Genomic DNA, 18,354 nt, shown 5'->3' with positions numbered 1-18,354 from the left:
TTAGCTCCGCTCCTGGTAGAGCCCCATTACCTGGGCTTGGTCCCCATTGAGGGTACAAACCGGACGCAGGACAAACTGTATGCCTTCTTTAAAGAGAAGAACACGGCTGGTGCTCTGGAGAGCGACGTGTGGCTGCCCTTCGTGGCCCAAGTTTGTATGGTGAGTTTGCATAGTTTGCATAGTCAATTTGAATAGGCCGGGTTTGCAGAGTGACTCTGCATGGCCAGAACCACAGGTCCCTGCTTCATGCATCAGTTTAGACGTCTGTTTTGATGTATATCCGCCCATGTTTCCACTGAATGGCGCTGATAGCGATGTGGTCATTTATTCAGGCAGCGTTCCCCTCCCTCCTCCCCACATCATGACCCCGGTCGCTTTGTGAGACGTGTTTTGTTTGTGACTTTGGAGCTTTGCCTGTTCCAGTGTTGTCAGTCAACACTGAAAACCTGCTGTATTGGAACGGTTTTCAGTGGGAGGACCGCCTCTTTTATGGAGATCTTTTCCATGATTGGACAAATTCAGAATGAGATTCCAAAAACAAAATATTGTGTTTACTGCAGAGCGAAGGGACTAGTAACACTAGGGATGGCCGTTTGAATATATAGCTATTTGAGTTAAATACATAGCTATTTGAGACTTATTTTAAGACATAAATATCAGTTACTGCACCTTTAACGTAGCATGCAGTTTATCACCATGTGGTTTAGATATTCCACGTAGAAGAGGCCTACTCTCACCCTAAACCAGACACAGTACCAGAAATATGTGGAAAAAGGAAGTGATGGCCAATGTGTGCAAGATAAAAAACGTGAGCACGTTTCGCCAGAGCCAAGAAAGCCACAATATGTCTAGGCCAAAAGACCTTTCTCACGAGAGCTCCGGCGAAAACTGAGGTCTAGAGCAGGGGTCGGCAACTGGCGGCCCGCCAGTTCACCCTCTCTCCAGTTAGAAATGCTCATAATGATATCGCTGTGTTGTCTCTGTGGACACAGTGCAGTAACACCTCTACCCAACTTGATCAGGCATGACATTTACGTGATTAGGGCATACACTTGTTTATATGTACGTCTTTTAAGAGTCATCTAGTGCTTGGTAGGCATATTACTAAGCCAGCTGACGGGCCTGCGTCGCAGTTCCAGATGCACTTTCATTAATAAATTCCTTGAACTAGCCTTTGGTAATGTTCTGGGCCGCCACATATTGGCTGGAAAAAAAATTGGCCCGAGGCCAAACTTAGTTGCCGACCCCTGGTCCAGAGAATCTACATCCACCCCAACCGTCTACCCCCGCGTCGCCAGAGAGAAGCGCTCGCTTACAGGAGAGCAGTCCTGATGGCACCTAGAGCACGATTGTCCGACTTTTGTTGAGCTACATGGAACGATATTTAAACTGGCGCATTTTGAATGAGAGCGTTTCTCTGATTTTTCTCATGCTGGACTGAGTGACATTTAAACTGATGTGTTTAAATTGGGAGACTATTTTGCTCATAGTAACGAAAATGAATCTAGACCTCAATTCAATGGGGGGTGGGTGAGAGTACGACATAGTGTCATACCCTCAGTATGAATTTATATTGATATAACAACAGAAAATAAAGGCTGCATGGCCTAATTATATTATAGCTAAATAATTATAATATGATTATATAGCGTGTAATAAGAAAATGAGACAATCTTTAATTGAGGGCACCAAGTTTTGGGTTAGCATTAAAGACAAAGTCGGCCAAGAATCCCTGTATTAGCCACATGTAAAATCAGCGGCCATGAACCACCCTCATTTCGCCTTGTTTTATCAGAATACAGCCTGTAACCTTATGAATACGTCTAGTCATACTGAATATAAAGGTCAGCGTGTTTATTCTTGGTTCCTGTGATGGCAACAGGGCGCTGTGAGGTATAATTATCCGATTGGAATTCGAAAATGCTTTAATCATTATTGGTATTTATATACATATATATCGCCATATCAAAATGTTGTAATAACGCCTGTTTCTGCCCCCCAAGAAGACAAGGGTGGTCCCAAAACCAAACTGCAGTACCAGTGGACGTCCAAGTTAAAAGCCTGGCTCTTCTGCGGGGACAAAGCCAGCCAACAGCACTTCCCGGAGCTGGTGGGCGTGGCCTTCTATCACCAGGAGGACGGTGACAGAGTCTACGGGCTCTTCTGGAACGAGTGGTAAGCAGGTTGAGACAGCGAGTATTGATGCAAGACAGGGAAAGAAAGGTAAAGAAATAGGGAGGGATGGAGAGAGTCAGAGAAAGATAGTGAGGGAGAGATTGATAGAGTAAGTGAGGCAGAGAAAGATAGAGTGGGAGACATGGAGAGAGTAAGAGAGGCAGAGGAAGATAGAGAGGGAGAGATGGAGAGAGTAAGAGAGGCAGAGGAAGATAGAGAGGGAGATATGGAGAGAGTAAGAGAGGCAGAGGAAGATAGAGAGGGAGATATGGAGAGAGTAGGAGAGGCAGAGGAAGAGAGAAAGGTAGAGAGGGAGGGATCTATTGTTCTGCTGAAGAAAACCAGGGCTTGAACATTTGACTCAGGCACAGTTTGTTTTAACTTCCTGTTGACATGAGGAAATATATTCTTCCTCAGTCTTTCTCTATTGAGGCGTCAGAGCTTACGAGATTGTGTTGCTAAACGCCGCCCTTTTGACCGACATGCTGTTGGCTTCCCTCCTCTGTAGGAACATGAGTGCCGTGTGCGTATTTTCCATAGACGCCATCCGCAAGGTCTTTGAAACCTCCTCCTTCAAGGGAAACAAGGGGGAGCTCCCCGACCCAAGGCCGGGCGCAGTAAGTGTCACAACAAAACGGTTCTGTTGAATAACCATTAACCGATATTAACTACGGACCATAGTGAAAGTTTAACCTCTGTGGCCACTGCAAAGGCTTTCAAAACAAATGCCTGACAGAAGGGTCACCCTGCAAGGCTGTAGTGCCGGCTACGGGCCCGGGATCGGGGAAACCAGGCTTCAAGGCTCGACATTCAATAGGCTATGGTTATCGTTGTTTAATGAATTAGATGTACCTCAATGTACGCACTTAATGTAGGCACTTATTGTATGTTGTACGTCCTTGCACTTAAAAATAGTACTAAGCAATGTCTAGCGTCTTATCCTAGCTAGCTTAGCCCTCCCTCTTAGGTAGGGGTAAGGGTTAGCTAAGTTCCTGGACGATGCCTACAGGTAGACTCAGGACACTGAGGTTTAAACACTAACCCTGGTGCTCCGACCCACCTGAATTGTAACTCTGTCGCTTCAGTGCACCCCGTTCAGGGGACAGCAGATTGAGCTGCTGAGGCTGAGCTTCGTGCAGAGTCACCCCGAGATGGACGACCGGGTGTTCCCGATGAGCGCCTCCCTGCTGGTCAGCAACCACCACTACACACACATACGCCTGCATGCCGTTACCAACCAGTGGGGGGGCCATCACGTAGTCCTGTATCTCTCACTGGGTGAGCAGTGTGTGTGTGCTTGTTTGAGTGTGTGTCTGTGTGTGTCTGTGTGAGAGTCTGTGTTAAATGTGTCTGTATGTGTGGTTGTGTGTTTGTGGTTGTATGTGTGTGTGTGTGTGTGTGTGTGTGTGTGTGTGTGTGTGTGTGTGTGTGTGTGTGTGTGTGTGTGTGTGTGTGTGTGTGTGTGTGTGTGCGTGTGTGTGTCGCCGAGAGCGTTGATAATAAACTATTTAATCTGGCTGATCTGGTTACATATGACGTCCAAAGTAGTGCCAGCTCAGTATTTCCTCTCTAATAACAATGGCGTGTTCCAGAGAACAACGTCAGCACAGCAGTAGGGTGTTGTTGTCATTGTACAAACACTGACTTATTGTTAGGTTGAACAGTGTTTCTCTGCTGTTGAGCAGACACCAGCTGTTCTGCACTTTCTATAAAACATTTAATGATAAAAGAAAATATATATATATATATATATCGAAAACTCGATTATATTAGTTTTGTGATCGTTTGACCCTAAAATCGAAATCGCGATCAAAATTGGATTAATCTCCCAGCCCTAACCGGGGTCAAAGTTGAAATAGTTTGATTCCTCCACCCCGCGCTGCACTGGGGCGTTGCTAGGTCAAGGCCTTGACGCTCGACCTCAACGTAGGCACGGCATCCTGTGGTGACGGCTGGAGCCTGTATGTGTGGTTGTGTGTGTGTGCGTGTGTGTGTGTGTGTGTGTGTGTGTGTGTGTGTGTGTGTGTGTGTGTGTGTGTGTGTGTGTGTGTGTGTGTGTGTGTGTGTGTGTGTGTGTGTGTGTGTGTGTGTGTGTGCGTGCGTGCGTGTGTGTGTCGCCGGGAGCGTTGATAATAAACTAGTTAATCTGGCTGATCTGGTTACATATGACGTCCAAACTAGTGCCAGCTCATTATTTCCTTGCTAATAACAATGGCGTGTTCCAGAGAACAACATCAGCACAGCAGTAGGGTGTTGTTGTCATTGTACAAACACTGACTTATTGTTAGGTTGAACAGTGTTTCTCTGTTGTTGAGCAGACACCAGCTGTTCTGCACTTTCTATAAAACATTTAATGAAAAAAGAAAGTATATATATATATCAAAAACTCGATTATATTAGTTTTGTGATCGTTTGACCCAAAAATCGAAATCGCGATCAAAATTGGATTAATCGCCCAGCCCTACCCGGGATCAGAGTTGAAATAGTTTGATTCCTCCGCCCCGCGCTGCACTGGGGCGATGCTAGGTCGGGGCCTTGACGCTCGACCTCAACGTAGGCACGGCATCCTGTGGTGACGGCTGGAGTTTGAGATGACAGCCCTCTTACCTCTCCTATACATACTACCCATGTTCACATTTTCCCCAACCCCGGGTTCTCCCTTCCCACAGAGAGCGGCAAGATCCACAAGGTTCTGGAGCGCAAGAGCGGGGCGTTCATCATCGCTGAGTACAGCCCGTTCAGCGACAGAACACACGTCGTGGACATGATGCTGCAGGGGGTTGAGGTGAGGAACACACTGGAGATCATCCTCCAGGGCGACCCGGTTAAGGAACACAGAGAGAGAACAGAGAGCGAACTGTGAGAGAACACAGAGAGAGAACAGGCCAGCATCCTCCACAGTGTTAAGGTCAACGACTTTGTAGGAGCCTAAATGCCTGTTTGCTTTATTTAATTTCATATTTTATGATAACGTTTGGATTTTCATAAGTGAAATAATATAATAGTCAGGTTTGGTAATTTCGAATATATTGAATTTTATTTTGAAATTCACTTGCATTATTCTTGGTGTATGCGCACATTTAGTTACTTTATTTTGAAGTGTGAGAGGAACTTAATTGTGTTAACTACCTGTAACAGACAGCCAGGATGGAGCATGGAGCCACACAGTTTTTGACCACTCTCTCTCTCTCCTCTCTCGCTCTTTCTCTCTTTCTATCTCTTACCTCTAATCATAACCTCATTGTGGAAAAGGATTTTTGTATTTTGCTTTTGCCAAGTAAACCTTTTAAACTTCACGTCGTGGTCCGGTGGATTATTTTTGTGGATATTGGACGAGATATGCGTTGAGGGGAAAAAGGAGCGCCAAACTGGAGCTTCACTAATCAACCTATTGATCCTACAGACTTCTTGTTTCTTGATAATTTAGTTCAAACCGTACAAAACTAAAAACACATCTCTGGTGTGTTCGTGTGTTGAGCCCAGGAGAGTCCTGCTCACTGTTCCATAGGTACCGACCACGCCAGGGGAAGCAGCTGCACTGTTTACGCTCCACAGGTCTGGAACAAACCTCAACACTCATCATTTGAATCAGGACTCAAAATATGGTCTATTTTTCCATTCCCTACAGGAGCTTTGTTTAGGATCCCAGATGTCTGAGGGGTCGTAGGGTCGCCATCTTGGCCGCTCATCACTCTGAGGAGTTGTAACGATGGTCTGTGTTTGCTCCGCCTCAGAGGAAGCTGTATGTGAGCTCGTCCAGGGAGGTGGTGCAGGTGGAGGTGCAGCAGTGTGACCGGTACGGGCCGCGCTGTGAGGACTGCGTGTTGGCCAGTGACCCCTACTGCGGCTGGGACCGGACCAGCTCAGCATGTGTTCCTGCTACAAGGTGACTCTTATTGTGAGCCTGGTATATATTCATGGGTCTCTCTCTCTCTCTCTCTCTCTCTCTCTCTCTCTCTCTCTCTCTCTACCTACCTCGGCTGTGAGGTAAGAGAGGATGTGCAAGCTTCTCTGAAAAGTTCACCTGCATCGGAGAATGCAAAGGTTTGCATCTTGTTCTGAAACCACTACCTGTTTCCGTAACACCCGACCCTACATCAAAGTAGGCCTACACACACTCCAGTAATGGTAGTTTGGCGTCTAACAGAACTTTAAACCTTTGTGTCTTCCAGGGAGACACTGCAGGATGTGGAGGGAGGGAATCACTCTGTGTGCCCGTCCGGGACAGGACAGAAAGTACCAGGTGACTCTCGAAGATTCTTATTTATCGTCATTACATACCGTTCAAATTCCATCCAATATGGATGAATATTCAAAAGTACTTAAATGTTCCTTCAAGCAAACAAACTGAGACAGACCCACACTGAGGCAGACGCATGAAACCATACTAGTATTTAATTAATTTTTTTTTCATTCGGATCCCCATTAGCTGATGCAGAAGACATCAGCTACTCTTCCTGGGGTCCACACATAATATATAACAATAAAATAAATCAACATACAAGACAACAGATAAAAGAACAAGAATGGATATCTAAACCATCAGCACACAAAACAAACAACCAAAACAATTAAAGTAAAAAGTAAATAAAAGTAAAATTCAGTAATACATAGGATTCAGTGCAAACAGCCATGAGGTGTCGCTTCACTTGTTGTTTGAAACTAGCTTTGTTCTGGATATTTGAGATATGATCTGGAAGGGAGTTCCATTCAGCCATAGCTCTACATAGGACTGTGCGTTGTTTTGAAGCAACAGCGAAGCCGAGTGAGGTTTGCAAAGACAGTGCCGGGTCATCCGATCCCGGCCTTTTTATTTCCACATTCAAAGCTATACTCCATATGGTATGACCGCCCACAACATGCACATAAGATCTCCTTTTATGGTAAGGACGGTCAGCCATACATTTCTTTAAGTATGTGGTCATCATCCGCAGTTAATCTAAACATTAGGTGGACGTCAGTACGCCTCGGCCCCAGACTCTCTGGCGCCGTGTGAGGCTGTCCTATGAATTCAGAGGTGATTTTGCTGCTTTCCACTATTAATGTATCTATATGATATATAGGCCTGATAATACTCATAGTCAGGGGCGTAGGAATGAGTTTAACATTGGGGGGGACACATATCGGAAACCTGACAGATCCGGTATAATCTTTAGGTGGGACAAATGCGGCTGTCTCCGATATTTGAGGGGACACGTCCCCTCCGTCCCCCCTCGGTTCCTACGCCCTTGCTCATAGTTAATATAAAAAGTAATAGTTAATTTCTCCCATAAAACCACAAATATAAACTCTTAAAGTCTTACAGTAGTAAACATTTAAAACTAACGCCCCTACACAGAACATCAAACTATGCCCTCTGTGTATTGTGTATTTGAAGATACACAATACCGGGGGATAGTATTCAGTTTGTGGTCTACCTGTAAAAGTCATACTGCAGCCTATACCGTAAGTCGAAAACTCTTGAAATTTTCAGGTATGGTTACCAATAACCCCCACTACCCATAAACCCAAATTTGTGGTACTGCACCCAAAGGTGGCGCTATTGGCTTATTTCTCCTCACCAGATTGACCTGGACTCAAAATTCTTTCAGAATATTAATCTCCAGAATCAGATACATTTATAAAACCCTGTTCTGGTCTTTTGCCCCAAAAATGTTTACTTTTCCCGCAATTTCATATTAAAGCAAAACATCATAAAAAGATTCACAGGCTACAAAAATAATCAAAAATTCACCAAAGTCGTCACATAAAATCTTTAGACCAAGCCTCACAAAAATCATCGAACAAAATTTGTTTTATTTAGTTTCATTTGAGAAATATTGGCCAATAAAGTTGGAGCAGTTAGCCCATTTTTCTTATATGACCATTTTGTTATAGAATAAAAAGACATACGACTATAATTAGGTGGATATCAATGCCCCCCACTACCCATAAACCCAAATTGTGGTACTGCACCTATGCGCTATTTACCTATTTACCTGGACTCAAAATTCTTTAATCATATTAATCTCTAAAATCAGATGCATCTTTTTCACCCTGGTCTTATGCTCTAAAAAGTTTTACTTTTCCCACAATTTCATAGAAAAACCAAACGTCCACAGTCTCGTCTTGCCTATGTGACCATTTTGTTATTGTATAACTACCATACGGCTATCATTAGGTGGATACCATTAACAGTGCAAATTATCAGATCTGTACTCTTTTAAGAAAGCCCTTAATTCACAGACAAATCACATTTGTCCGTGATTACGTTTTATTGAACATATCGCAAACACGGTCGTTCTCAGCCTATTTTTTGCCATTTATTTACCTCTAGGATTATTTTGGGTTGAAACAAATCCCAGATATGTTAAATGTGAACATATAACACATTATTGTCATTAAGGCATATTACCCTTTTGGGGAACGTTTCATTTAACGTATTTTGTCCCTGATTACGTCTTATTGAACATATTGCAAATAGGTTCGTTCTCAACATATTTTTTGTGATTTATTTAGGCTACCTCTCGGATAATTTACATTTAACTGAAATTTATCCTCAATAGGCTATGTTAAATATCGATAACACATTATTGTCATTAAGGTATAGCCCATTGGTCGCCAACCCGTCGATCGCAATCGACTGGTCGATCTTTGAGGCTTTCCATGTAGATCCCGAAGATAATAGAAAAATAAATACACAATATCCTATATTATGCATGATACATTTTCATAATACGTTTTGCAAGCACATCTCTCTCCCTCCCTGGAGGCCGACTTTTTTTTTCTGCATTTAACGGTGTCTGCATTTAACATTGTCTGATTTAAGTGACCAATGAGGTAAAACAAGGGGGCGGTGGGGCGCGAACGGCAATATTGGCCTGTTGCTACGATTACGGCTCTCTGGTGACAGCTAGCATCGCGGAGGCTCCACGAAAGAAGACGAAAACGTACAACTTCCATTCAGAATGGGAAGAGGAGTTTATTTTTACTTTGGTGAAAGACAAGTGTGTTTGCATGTTATGCCACCAAACGCAAGCACTGTCCAAAAGAGGAAACGTGGAACGGCACCACAACACCAACCACTCGAAATTCAAAGACAGCTACCCCCCAAAGAGCGCAATCCGTGCAAGAAGAAGAAAAATTGAGGAGCTGAAATCGGGGTTGAAGGCCCAGCAATCGCTTTTCACAAAACCCGCTACGCAAAAAAGGCTGCTACTGAAGCATCCCTTCGCATTAGCCACCTGCTAGCTAAACACAAGAAACCTTTTACAGATGGAGATCTAATCAAAGAAGCGATGGCCATCACCACAGAGACAGTTTTCAACGACTTCAAAAACAAAGACGACATTAGAACTGCACTTCGTGGTGTACCGCTTGGCCCTGCGACAGTGACAAGGAGGGTCGAATCACTGTCAGAGGACGTGGATCGACAAGTATTGTCCCGCTGTGAATATTTTTCTCTACAGTTCGATGAATCCCTGGATGTAATGAACACAGCCCAGCTTGTTGTGTTCGTCAGAATGGCTTTCCAGGATTCTACAACCAATGAGGACTTCCTTACTCTTTTGCACTTAAAGGAGAGAACGAGAGGTGAGGATATTTACCAGGAAAAAAGTATATCGACGAAAACGGCATCCCCATTAATAAACTAGTTGCCATTACTACTGATGGGGCCCCGGCAATGCGAGGTGTGCGGGCAGGTTTCATAGCACTGTGCCGTAATGACCCCAAATTTCCCGCATTCATGGATTATCACTGTGTTATCCATCAACATGCCTTGGTTGGGAAAGTCTTGGACTTTTCCCATGTCATGACACTGGTGGTCAAACTGATAAACTCGATTAGAGCAAAAGCGCTTCAGCACCGCTTATTCAAGGCGTTATTGGATGAGCTTGATGCCGCATATGGAGACCTGCTTCTCCATGCTGAAGTCCGGTGGTTGAGTCGCGGCAAAGTGTTGCAGCGATTTGTTGACTTGCTGCCTGAGATAAAGACTTTTTTGTCAACAAGGAACGAGGAGCACGAGGAACTGTCCGATGATGCCTGGCTACTGGATCTGGGGTTTTTAACAGACCTAACGGCAAAACTTAACATACTCAACAACGAGCTGCAGGGAAAGGACAGACACCTGCCCCACATGATTAGCGCAGTGAATGGTTTCAAGGCCAAGCTGGGTGTTTGGACCACACACCTAAAGAACATGAGGCTGACCCACTTCCCCAACCTGGAGAAAATGTCACACGCCATCAAAAACAAGGAGGTTTTTAACCCAGAGCAGTACTGTGCCCAGCTGGACAAAGTGACAACTGAGTTCAAGCTGCGTTTTGTTGAGTTAGAGGTCATGGACGATATTGTTGCATTCCTCTCAAACCCATTTCTGCCCATAGATATAGAACAGGTAGCAGACAGATTCCAGCAGGTATTTGCTTTTCCAAGTGGAGTTGACATGGAGATGGTTGATTTGCAAAATGACATAGAGCTGAAAACCAGATCAAGGGACAGTGACTTTTGGGGACTGGTCAGCAAAGAGAAGTATCCTCTCCTCACTGCATGTGCACTAAGGGTGAGTGCCTACTTTGGATCTACTTATCTTTGTGAAATGGCGTTTTCACAAATGAAAATAATCAAATCAAAGTACAGGAGCTGCCTTACAGACCGACACCTCACTGACTGTCTCAGGCTGGCTGTCTGTAGCTATGAGCCGGACTTCAAGGCACTCACTGACAGTATTCAGTCACAGCCATCACACTAATTTGAGTAACATGACTGCAAGAGTTTTGCCTTTAGATGGCGTTGTGAAGTGATTCTGCTTTAGATGGGACATGGCGCTTACCTAATTGCACAGAGAATCAATACACATTACAGTTCCACTTTCTAAAATGTGAATCATACATTTGTTAACTTCCATGTGGTTATTGGGTAAGCAAAACAGCTAATTACACTTCAATATCTGTCCACTGCAAGTGTGTAGATTTTTTCCTCTTTGTTGTGATGTGTTTGCTGTGTTATGTGTGTGTTCTTGTACAGTTATACAATATTATAAATGGGAAATAGGGCACATGGCCTTATTTTTTGTTTTCAAAAAATCTGAGCAAAGAATTACATGTAATTCATACAATTAGACTTAATAAAAGCCCTTTAATTGGAAATACATTCTGCGCTGTCTGTTTTTTCTCAAAGCTTCAATAGGTAGATCTTGCCTTTCACACAGGTCGAGGTCAGAGATCTTGGGCTTAAAAAGGTTGATGACCACTGGTATAGCCTATACGTGACCGGCTGAATCTGCGTTGTGTGTTTTTCTTGAGGAAAGACGTGACCCAGGATCTCAGTCCGGACTCGGGAAATCCGACGTCCATTTATTATTTGCCGCTGAAGACAAATATAAAACAACAGCTTCCTTTCAGAAAGTGCCCTTAAACAATCCTCCAACTCCTCTTCCCAAGAGAATCAGAACAAAAGGGCGTACATACAATATGGAGGACTAAAAGTGCCAAAATTAAATAAATAAATACACCATTAAATAAATAAATACACCATTAAATAATTCCTTAAATGTGTCATTAATTAATTAAAATTGGAATTAAATACATAAATGTTTTATTAAATGTGTCATTAATTCATTAAAATTGGAATTAAATACTATTTAATTAATTGACATTTACATTTCATGATTTACATTTACATTTCATGATTTACATTTACATTTCATGATCCTGTGTTTCAGTGCTTCATGAAATGTAAAACTGTCACACTCGCCCATCAAAATCGGTGGGTGGGGCTAACGCTAATCGAGTCTGATCCATTGCTTTGGTCTGAAGTAGAGTGCTTGGATAAAGAAAATGGAGCACTCCATACCAGTAGGTGGCGGTAATGCAGAAGAAGAAGAGGAATTGTTAAACTGTCAAACTGATTTGAACTTAAATTTTATCTAGAGTGTGAAGAAGAAGAAGAAGATGATGATGATGGAGGATCTTCATGAACTTTCTAGGGAGTTGGTGAGAGACGTTTTAGATTTAGCAGAGGATGTGGAAGCAGGACCTGCTGACCCAGAGCATGTAGCGAGTAAAGCAGAGGAATTTATTGAAGTTCTTGGAGTTATTTCCGCACTTTCTGACCAAGATATTGATTATAGAGTGACTGCAAATTTAGAAGAAGTAGTCCACCGCTTCTCTGGTACCAGGGAGCATCAGGCCCAACACACACAGGGACCGGGGCGTTTGGCGTTTGACATACCGAGTGCAGTTCTGGAGCATCAAGTTCTTAGTGGCTTACCCGCGGGTCAAATTGCAGCGATGTTCGGAGTGTCAAAGAGGACCATCAGGAGGCGCATGAAACAAAACGGTTTAAGGTATTTACACTTTTTTTTTCATTTTTTTAATTCAGTTTAGGGATTGCTGGTCTCATCCACTCAGAAAGGATATTATGTTTAAAGTAACATTACTTGATGTTGATATTTTGTTTGTGCAGAAAGACAGACCTCTATTCAGCTGTGAGTGATGAGGAGTTAGACCGTATTGTAAGTGAAATTCACAGAAGACATCCAAACACCGGCTACAAGCTATTGCGCGGTCATCTGAATGCAAGAGGTGTGCGTGTTCCAAGTTAGTATATTAATATGAGCATTATTTACATTTATTTTTAATACAGAGCTCTGCTCTTTGAAAGGTGAAGGAAGTCCGCTTATGGAAAGACGTTGCGAGGGGTCTGGCTGCAGACCTCCAGTGTCAGATGATTAGTTGTATTTATGTTATGACGCAAGCTTTATTAGACATTCATACAGCATTATTTTTTGTTAATTTATATCTTCTTTCTTTGACCTGGTTCTCACGGGTTGACGATCATTAAAGCCCTGTATTTAAAATCAAGACCTGGCTTATCACTGGAGGAGCGATAACACAAATACAGTTGTAACAAGTATCCTAGCCGTAGCGAAAACCGGACTTCCTTTGGACCGCAGTGGTCGCCATGACAACGGGACAACAAACCTAATTAACATGACATGCAACGTAAATAAACACACCTCGCTTACTGCATACAACCCAGGGGGAATGAGTCTTCTTCAACAAAAAATCATTCAAAAATCCAAAATAGAAAATACACACGTCATGTCTTTCATTATGACACCACTATTTCCTCAAAATAAGTAGCCAGTGAGTGTGTGGTTATTCGTTTTATTTTCCTCCCCTCAGTCTCAAGACTGCAAGAGTCTTTACGCAGAGTCGATGAAGAGGGAGTCTACATGAGACGTCTAAGGCTGCGTGTATTAAGACGACGACAGTATTCTGTTCCTGGCCCAAACTCTTTGTGGCATATAGATGGCCACCATAAGCTCATCAGGTCAGTGATATAAGTAGATAAACAATGCATCTTTCTAGATGTTTCATTAGAATTGCTTTACAATAAAGTTGTTATTTTTCATGTGTTCACAATTGGCTGACAGGTGGAGATTTGTTGTCCATGGTGGGGTGGATGGATTCAGTCGTTTAGTGGTCTACCTGACTGTGGCTGGCGATAATCGTGCTCAGACGGTCTTACAGAGCTTTATTGCCACTGCCGAGCAGTATGGGCTGCCCTCAAGGGTACGGTCTGATAAAGGGGGGGAGAATGCAGATGTAGCAGAATTCATGATCAGAAGCAGAGGTACCGACAGGAATTCACACATCACAGGCAGAAGTGTCCACAATCAGCGGTAAATAAATGTTTGACAACTAGGCTCACAAAACAAACGTACCAGTTTAATGTACTTCTTTAGCATATGTCACGTAAATTAACAATTTGTCAATTTTATCCTAAACACAGAATAGAGAGGATGTGGAGAGATGTTTATGAACATGCCCTGGACCTCTTCTATCAGATTTTCACTTCATTGCAAGATCAGGGAACACTGAATCCAGACAATGAAGTCCATCTTTTCGCACTGCACCGGATCTTCCTTCCACTAATTCAGCAAAGCCTCGACTCTTTCCGAGATGCTTGGAACTTTCATGGTCTTAGAACTGAAAGGAATCAGTCGCCACAGCAACTCTGGAGAAGATACAGAGAGCAAGGCCCTATGGAGGATCCTACTGAGGTTAAAGAACAATCAACTTTGAACACTTCACTGTCTGTTTCCCAAAAGGAATAATGGGACAAGATATTGTGCTAAACGTGCTACTTTAAATGAAACATAGGTTATAGTTTCTTCAGTCTCCTGAGCTTTCAAAGATCAACCTCTGAGCTGTAATTTTTATGGTGCATACTATGCACAACTGTATTATTTTACAAAACAATTGAATAGGCAACATTTAATTTCTCACCGACTTGGTGACCAAAAATAACAATCTTAACTACCTTGTGTAATGACATGTCAAACTAGTTTTAAGTACAAGATTGATCATGCTTGTCCTCCATTCAGGTTCCTGAAGAGTATGGGATCGACTGGAACGGACCTCACAGTCTTCATGGAGGCACTGTGTCAGTCCCTGAGGTTCAGCTGGCCCGTGAGCTCTCAGATGAAGAGGTTGCCATTTTGCCAGCTCCAGGAGTTTCTTTAACTGATGCACTTAGATTATACGTAGAGACTGTGCAAGTTTTATCAAGAATCATAGCAGACTGATGTCCAACCCAGTGTTTTATTTGTTTATTAGTTTTCAAAGACACTGAACTTGTGTCAATTGACCTGACCTACTTAACAGTGCATTCAATGACATCTGTCTGAAAAAATTAAACAAGTCCAAATCCAGTCTGTGCACTATTTATGGCAGAGACAAGTGCTTCCTCAAAATCCATGTAGGTTTTGAAATGAGCTGGCAGCTTTAGTGTTTCGAAGCATGTGGAGGACGTAGGAAGGGTTCCCCCAGAAATCTCCACTCTCAGTTTGGGAGGAAGCATCTCCCAGCCAACCCAGAATGTCAACAGCTGGGCCAGGGTACCTGATGAAGCTAAAAGTCATAAAATGGATTCAAGACATTTAGTTCTAATTGATCACATCTATCCATGAGACATAGAAGCATTTGTAAAGAGAGCAATGCATTAGCCAAATAAGGTGTTTATACCTGTTTCAATGAACAACCTTAGAAAGCCAGTGACGCGGCACGTGGACTCTAAGTCAAAGTCTTCATCATCACTGTCCTCAACTGGCCATGTGATTTTTTGTAGGAGCATCTTAAAGAATACACAAATTGTAATTATTTTAAAAGGGAGAATTTATTTTGGTGAAGGAATATGCAGATCACATTCTTGGTAAAAGGAAAAATAACCAGCTCAGTCATTGAAAATACATGTAAATTCATCAAGTAAAGTGACAAATATAACTAAATTACTGACTTACCTGGGGTGTGAACTGCATTTCAGCCATTTTGGGGAAAATAAGTGGGACAACATCTGGCCTAGATGTCAGCAGGGGCCATACCATCACATCTTTCAGTCCCTTTCTCAACTGTTTGATCTGGCGCATGGTCCTCCCAATGACCTAAGAGACAGAACCGACCCATATTACAGTCCAAATCCTCAACCCAAATTTTACAAAAGTTGGCATAGTAGGGAAAATGTTCATAAAAGCACAATAAAGTGCTTTATAAAATCCATTCAAACTCTAGTACAGAATATAGCAACCCTTTACAAGACATTTACACATTTTAAAATAATGTATGCCACTATTTACATGTGTATTTTCCCTTCATTTTGCAACAAATCACATTCTACCTGGATGACAAGTTAAAGAGTGCTAGTTGTCCTGTCTACAGTCCCAGTTTGCCTGTGATTGAGAATATGCGGTGCTTCATGCACACTTGACAAAAATGTTCTGCTTAAGACATAACTAATGGATAAAAGGGGGAATTCCACTTTCTAAATTTCAGCAACTTGTGTCTATTGCGAATGTTTAAAAACTGTAAATGAAAGAAGTTAACAGTGGTGAACTCTTGACTGTATCACCTTTTTAAAGTAGATTATCAAAAAGCAAATTCACATAACCAGACATGTGTTGTTAAGCTGCTCTCAATTTACTGTAGTGTGATTTTTTAAAACTGTATATACATTAAATGGTGGTTTTGAAGAACTAACATGACAATAGGCAAAGACTAAATATCATTAAGTATTCATAGCATGAATTTCACCACTGAAATTTGGCCTTTTCCATCTCTGCCAGTGATAACATAACAAGCCAGAGTTTACAACACTTATAATTATAACTATAATTTCAACAACTACAGCAATGAATTATGTGACTTAACCAGCAGGAACTCACTGCATGGAGTAGAAGTTTGTTATGTAGCCATCTCCGATTCCATATAAGATACTTGAGTGGTATAAACTTTACTTATACATTTATTTTACAAACTTTATATTACTTACCAACAAGAGTACAATGAAGTGGACATGTCCATTCTTGCTGCTGTTTATAGAACAAGAGAAGTTCCCGTTCCCTGTCCTCTTCAGAGTCCCTTACATCCATCTTCATTCGAAGTGGTGTCCCAGATGCATGTTCCTTCAGCAGATTCTCTTTGAAAACTTTGGCAGCTTGAGACGGTTCTTCAATAAGCTTCCATTCTAAACAAACAACAACAATAATGTTATCTATTCCAGAGAGACATCCAAGACAACAGCAAAACAGCATTCTGAACAAAATTTAAATATAGGAACAGTTAGAAAATATAACCCAGTTGCATGTTATTAACCTGTTAAGCCCTAGGCCTATTTCACAGGCCTCCTGCCCGAAATGACATGCCCAAAATGAATAGAGTATGCCTCCACAACTACAAGGGCTATATGAATAAAGTTGGTTTCAAAAAGAAGGTAACACCTGTGAGGGGACTGCAGAAGTGTCAGAATCAATATAGATGTTACTGTGTCAGAGTAAATTCTGCTAGAACATAGTAAGAAATGTCAATTTTAAATTTTCGCCTAGAGAAAACACATTACTTAGAGTGAATACCACCTTGAAACTATGGGATAGTAGCCCAGAACCTTTAGGGAAACATATAACAACATCTAATGAGTACCCTGTTCCAGGATAAATGCTAATAAAGTGATTTTAGAGAGGTTTTAGTACAGGTAGGTCCAGGCGGACTAAATGGTGCCATTTGGGCACTTTTGGGCACCATTTGACCTTTCTAAGGTACCAGACTGTAAATCTAATTTTATTTCACTGACATATCACTATAGGTATTCATTCCTTCCAAATTCAACATTTTTGACTTGTTTTGAAAATTCACCCAGGGCTCTATACATTTTTCCAGTCAAAGTAAACCATACAATCGAAATGAAGTTTGACTCCAACTGGAGCAGATATATTTGGGAAATACATATAATAAAACCAAACTGTAAAATCAAAGGTAAAAACACAGCTAAAAACTACAATCACTAGGGATAAAGATATATATATATATATATATATAAACACGCTGGCAGCAACTTTGAACAACCATAACTAACTAACTATAAACACTAAGGGCTGTCATGCCAAGGCTGGATATACCCAAGATATCGTGGGTATGCATTGGTCAATTTGGATGATTGACACCTCTATCGAACCGTAAGAGCCAATAGAGTCGAGGGAACGTCAAATCGAGGGACCCGAATCCATGTAAAAAAAACACCATTCGCCATTCAAAAGTATCACACTGTATAACGTTTTTGATTTGTTTTGTTTATTTTGCTCTTCTTTGGTTGCTAGTTCGGTGAGTTTTCGTCGTAGAGTGATGGGAGTGATATCATTGGAATTTGTGGAGCCTCAGCTTTCATATGACCTATAGTTTGTGTGGGTGGCATGGAGTAGCGAAATCGGCGACGGCCAGTATGCGCGCATGCACGTTTTGCGTGTTTTGCTACGGGCTCATTTAGTTGCTTGTTGTTAGAATTGTGTTTTGTTTAGGTAAAAATGGTTATCATGGGCTTTAGCCGAGCTTCTTCCCGTTACGTGGGTATGCAACATGGACATGTTGGAGCATGGTGGTGCTGTTTACAGCTGTTTACAGCACACGTTGGTGCAGCTGCCCCCGCCCCCGGGGGCGCTCGGGTTTAAGAGGTTAATTGTCTGTAACTGTATTATCTTATCTAATTATATCGTGTTATTTTTCTATTGACTTTGTTTCAGTTGCTCAGTTATAGCAACCCTATTGTGATGACACAAACCGCTGTCTGCTTCTTTACTATCCAGCTCCTCGTTGACCATCACTGCTGGCACTTCTGCACTTTCAGCTGATGTTCCAGGCCTCA

General features: G+C 42.2%; 1 protein-coding gene and 1 long non-coding RNA gene across 6 annotated transcripts in view; both read left to right on the top strand.

Moving 5' to 3' along the window:
- LOC307076037 (semaphorin-7A-like) overlaps positions 1-18,354 on the top strand; it is a 39,995-nt gene that overhangs the window by 265 nt on the left and 21,376 nt on the right. For 2 of the 4 annotated variants that reach the window (XM_079736867.1, XM_079736868.1), the window contains exons 1-5: positions 2,569-2,792; positions 3,261-3,453; positions 4,845-4,960; positions 5,910-6,061; positions 6,348-6,418. In XM_079736867.1, coding sequence (XP_079592993.1) covers positions 2,658-2,792; positions 3,261-3,453; positions 4,845-4,960; positions 5,910-6,061; positions 6,348-6,418 — 667 coding nt within the window. In that variant the 5' untranslated portion in view covers positions 2,569-2,657. Of the gene's footprint in view, positions 1-4; positions 160-2,006; positions 2,224-2,568; positions 2,793-3,260; positions 3,454-4,844; positions 4,961-5,909; positions 6,062-6,347; positions 6,419-18,354 lie in introns of those variants that run through there. The other 2 variants (XM_079736869.1, XM_079736870.1) reach the window with 2 other exon arrangements.
- Positions 11,879-14,996, top strand: LOC307076285. Of its 2 annotated transcripts, XR_013811893.1 has the most exons (5): positions 11,879-12,505; positions 12,625-13,494; positions 13,598-13,846; positions 13,957-14,227; positions 14,552-14,996. It is a non-coding gene; the product is annotated as an uncharacterized lncRNA (long non-coding RNA). The 2 variants fall into 2 exon arrangements; XR_013811894.1 differs by having other exon boundaries at positions 11,879-13,494.

The sequence above is a fragment of the Pollachius pollachius genome (assembly GCF_949987615.1).
Source record: "Pollachius pollachius genome assembly, chromosome: 5".
Taxonomy (NCBI): Eukaryota; Metazoa; Chordata; class Actinopteri; order Gadiformes; family Gadidae; genus Pollachius; species Pollachius pollachius.
This window is presented reverse-complemented; position numbering and strand designations above follow the sequence as displayed.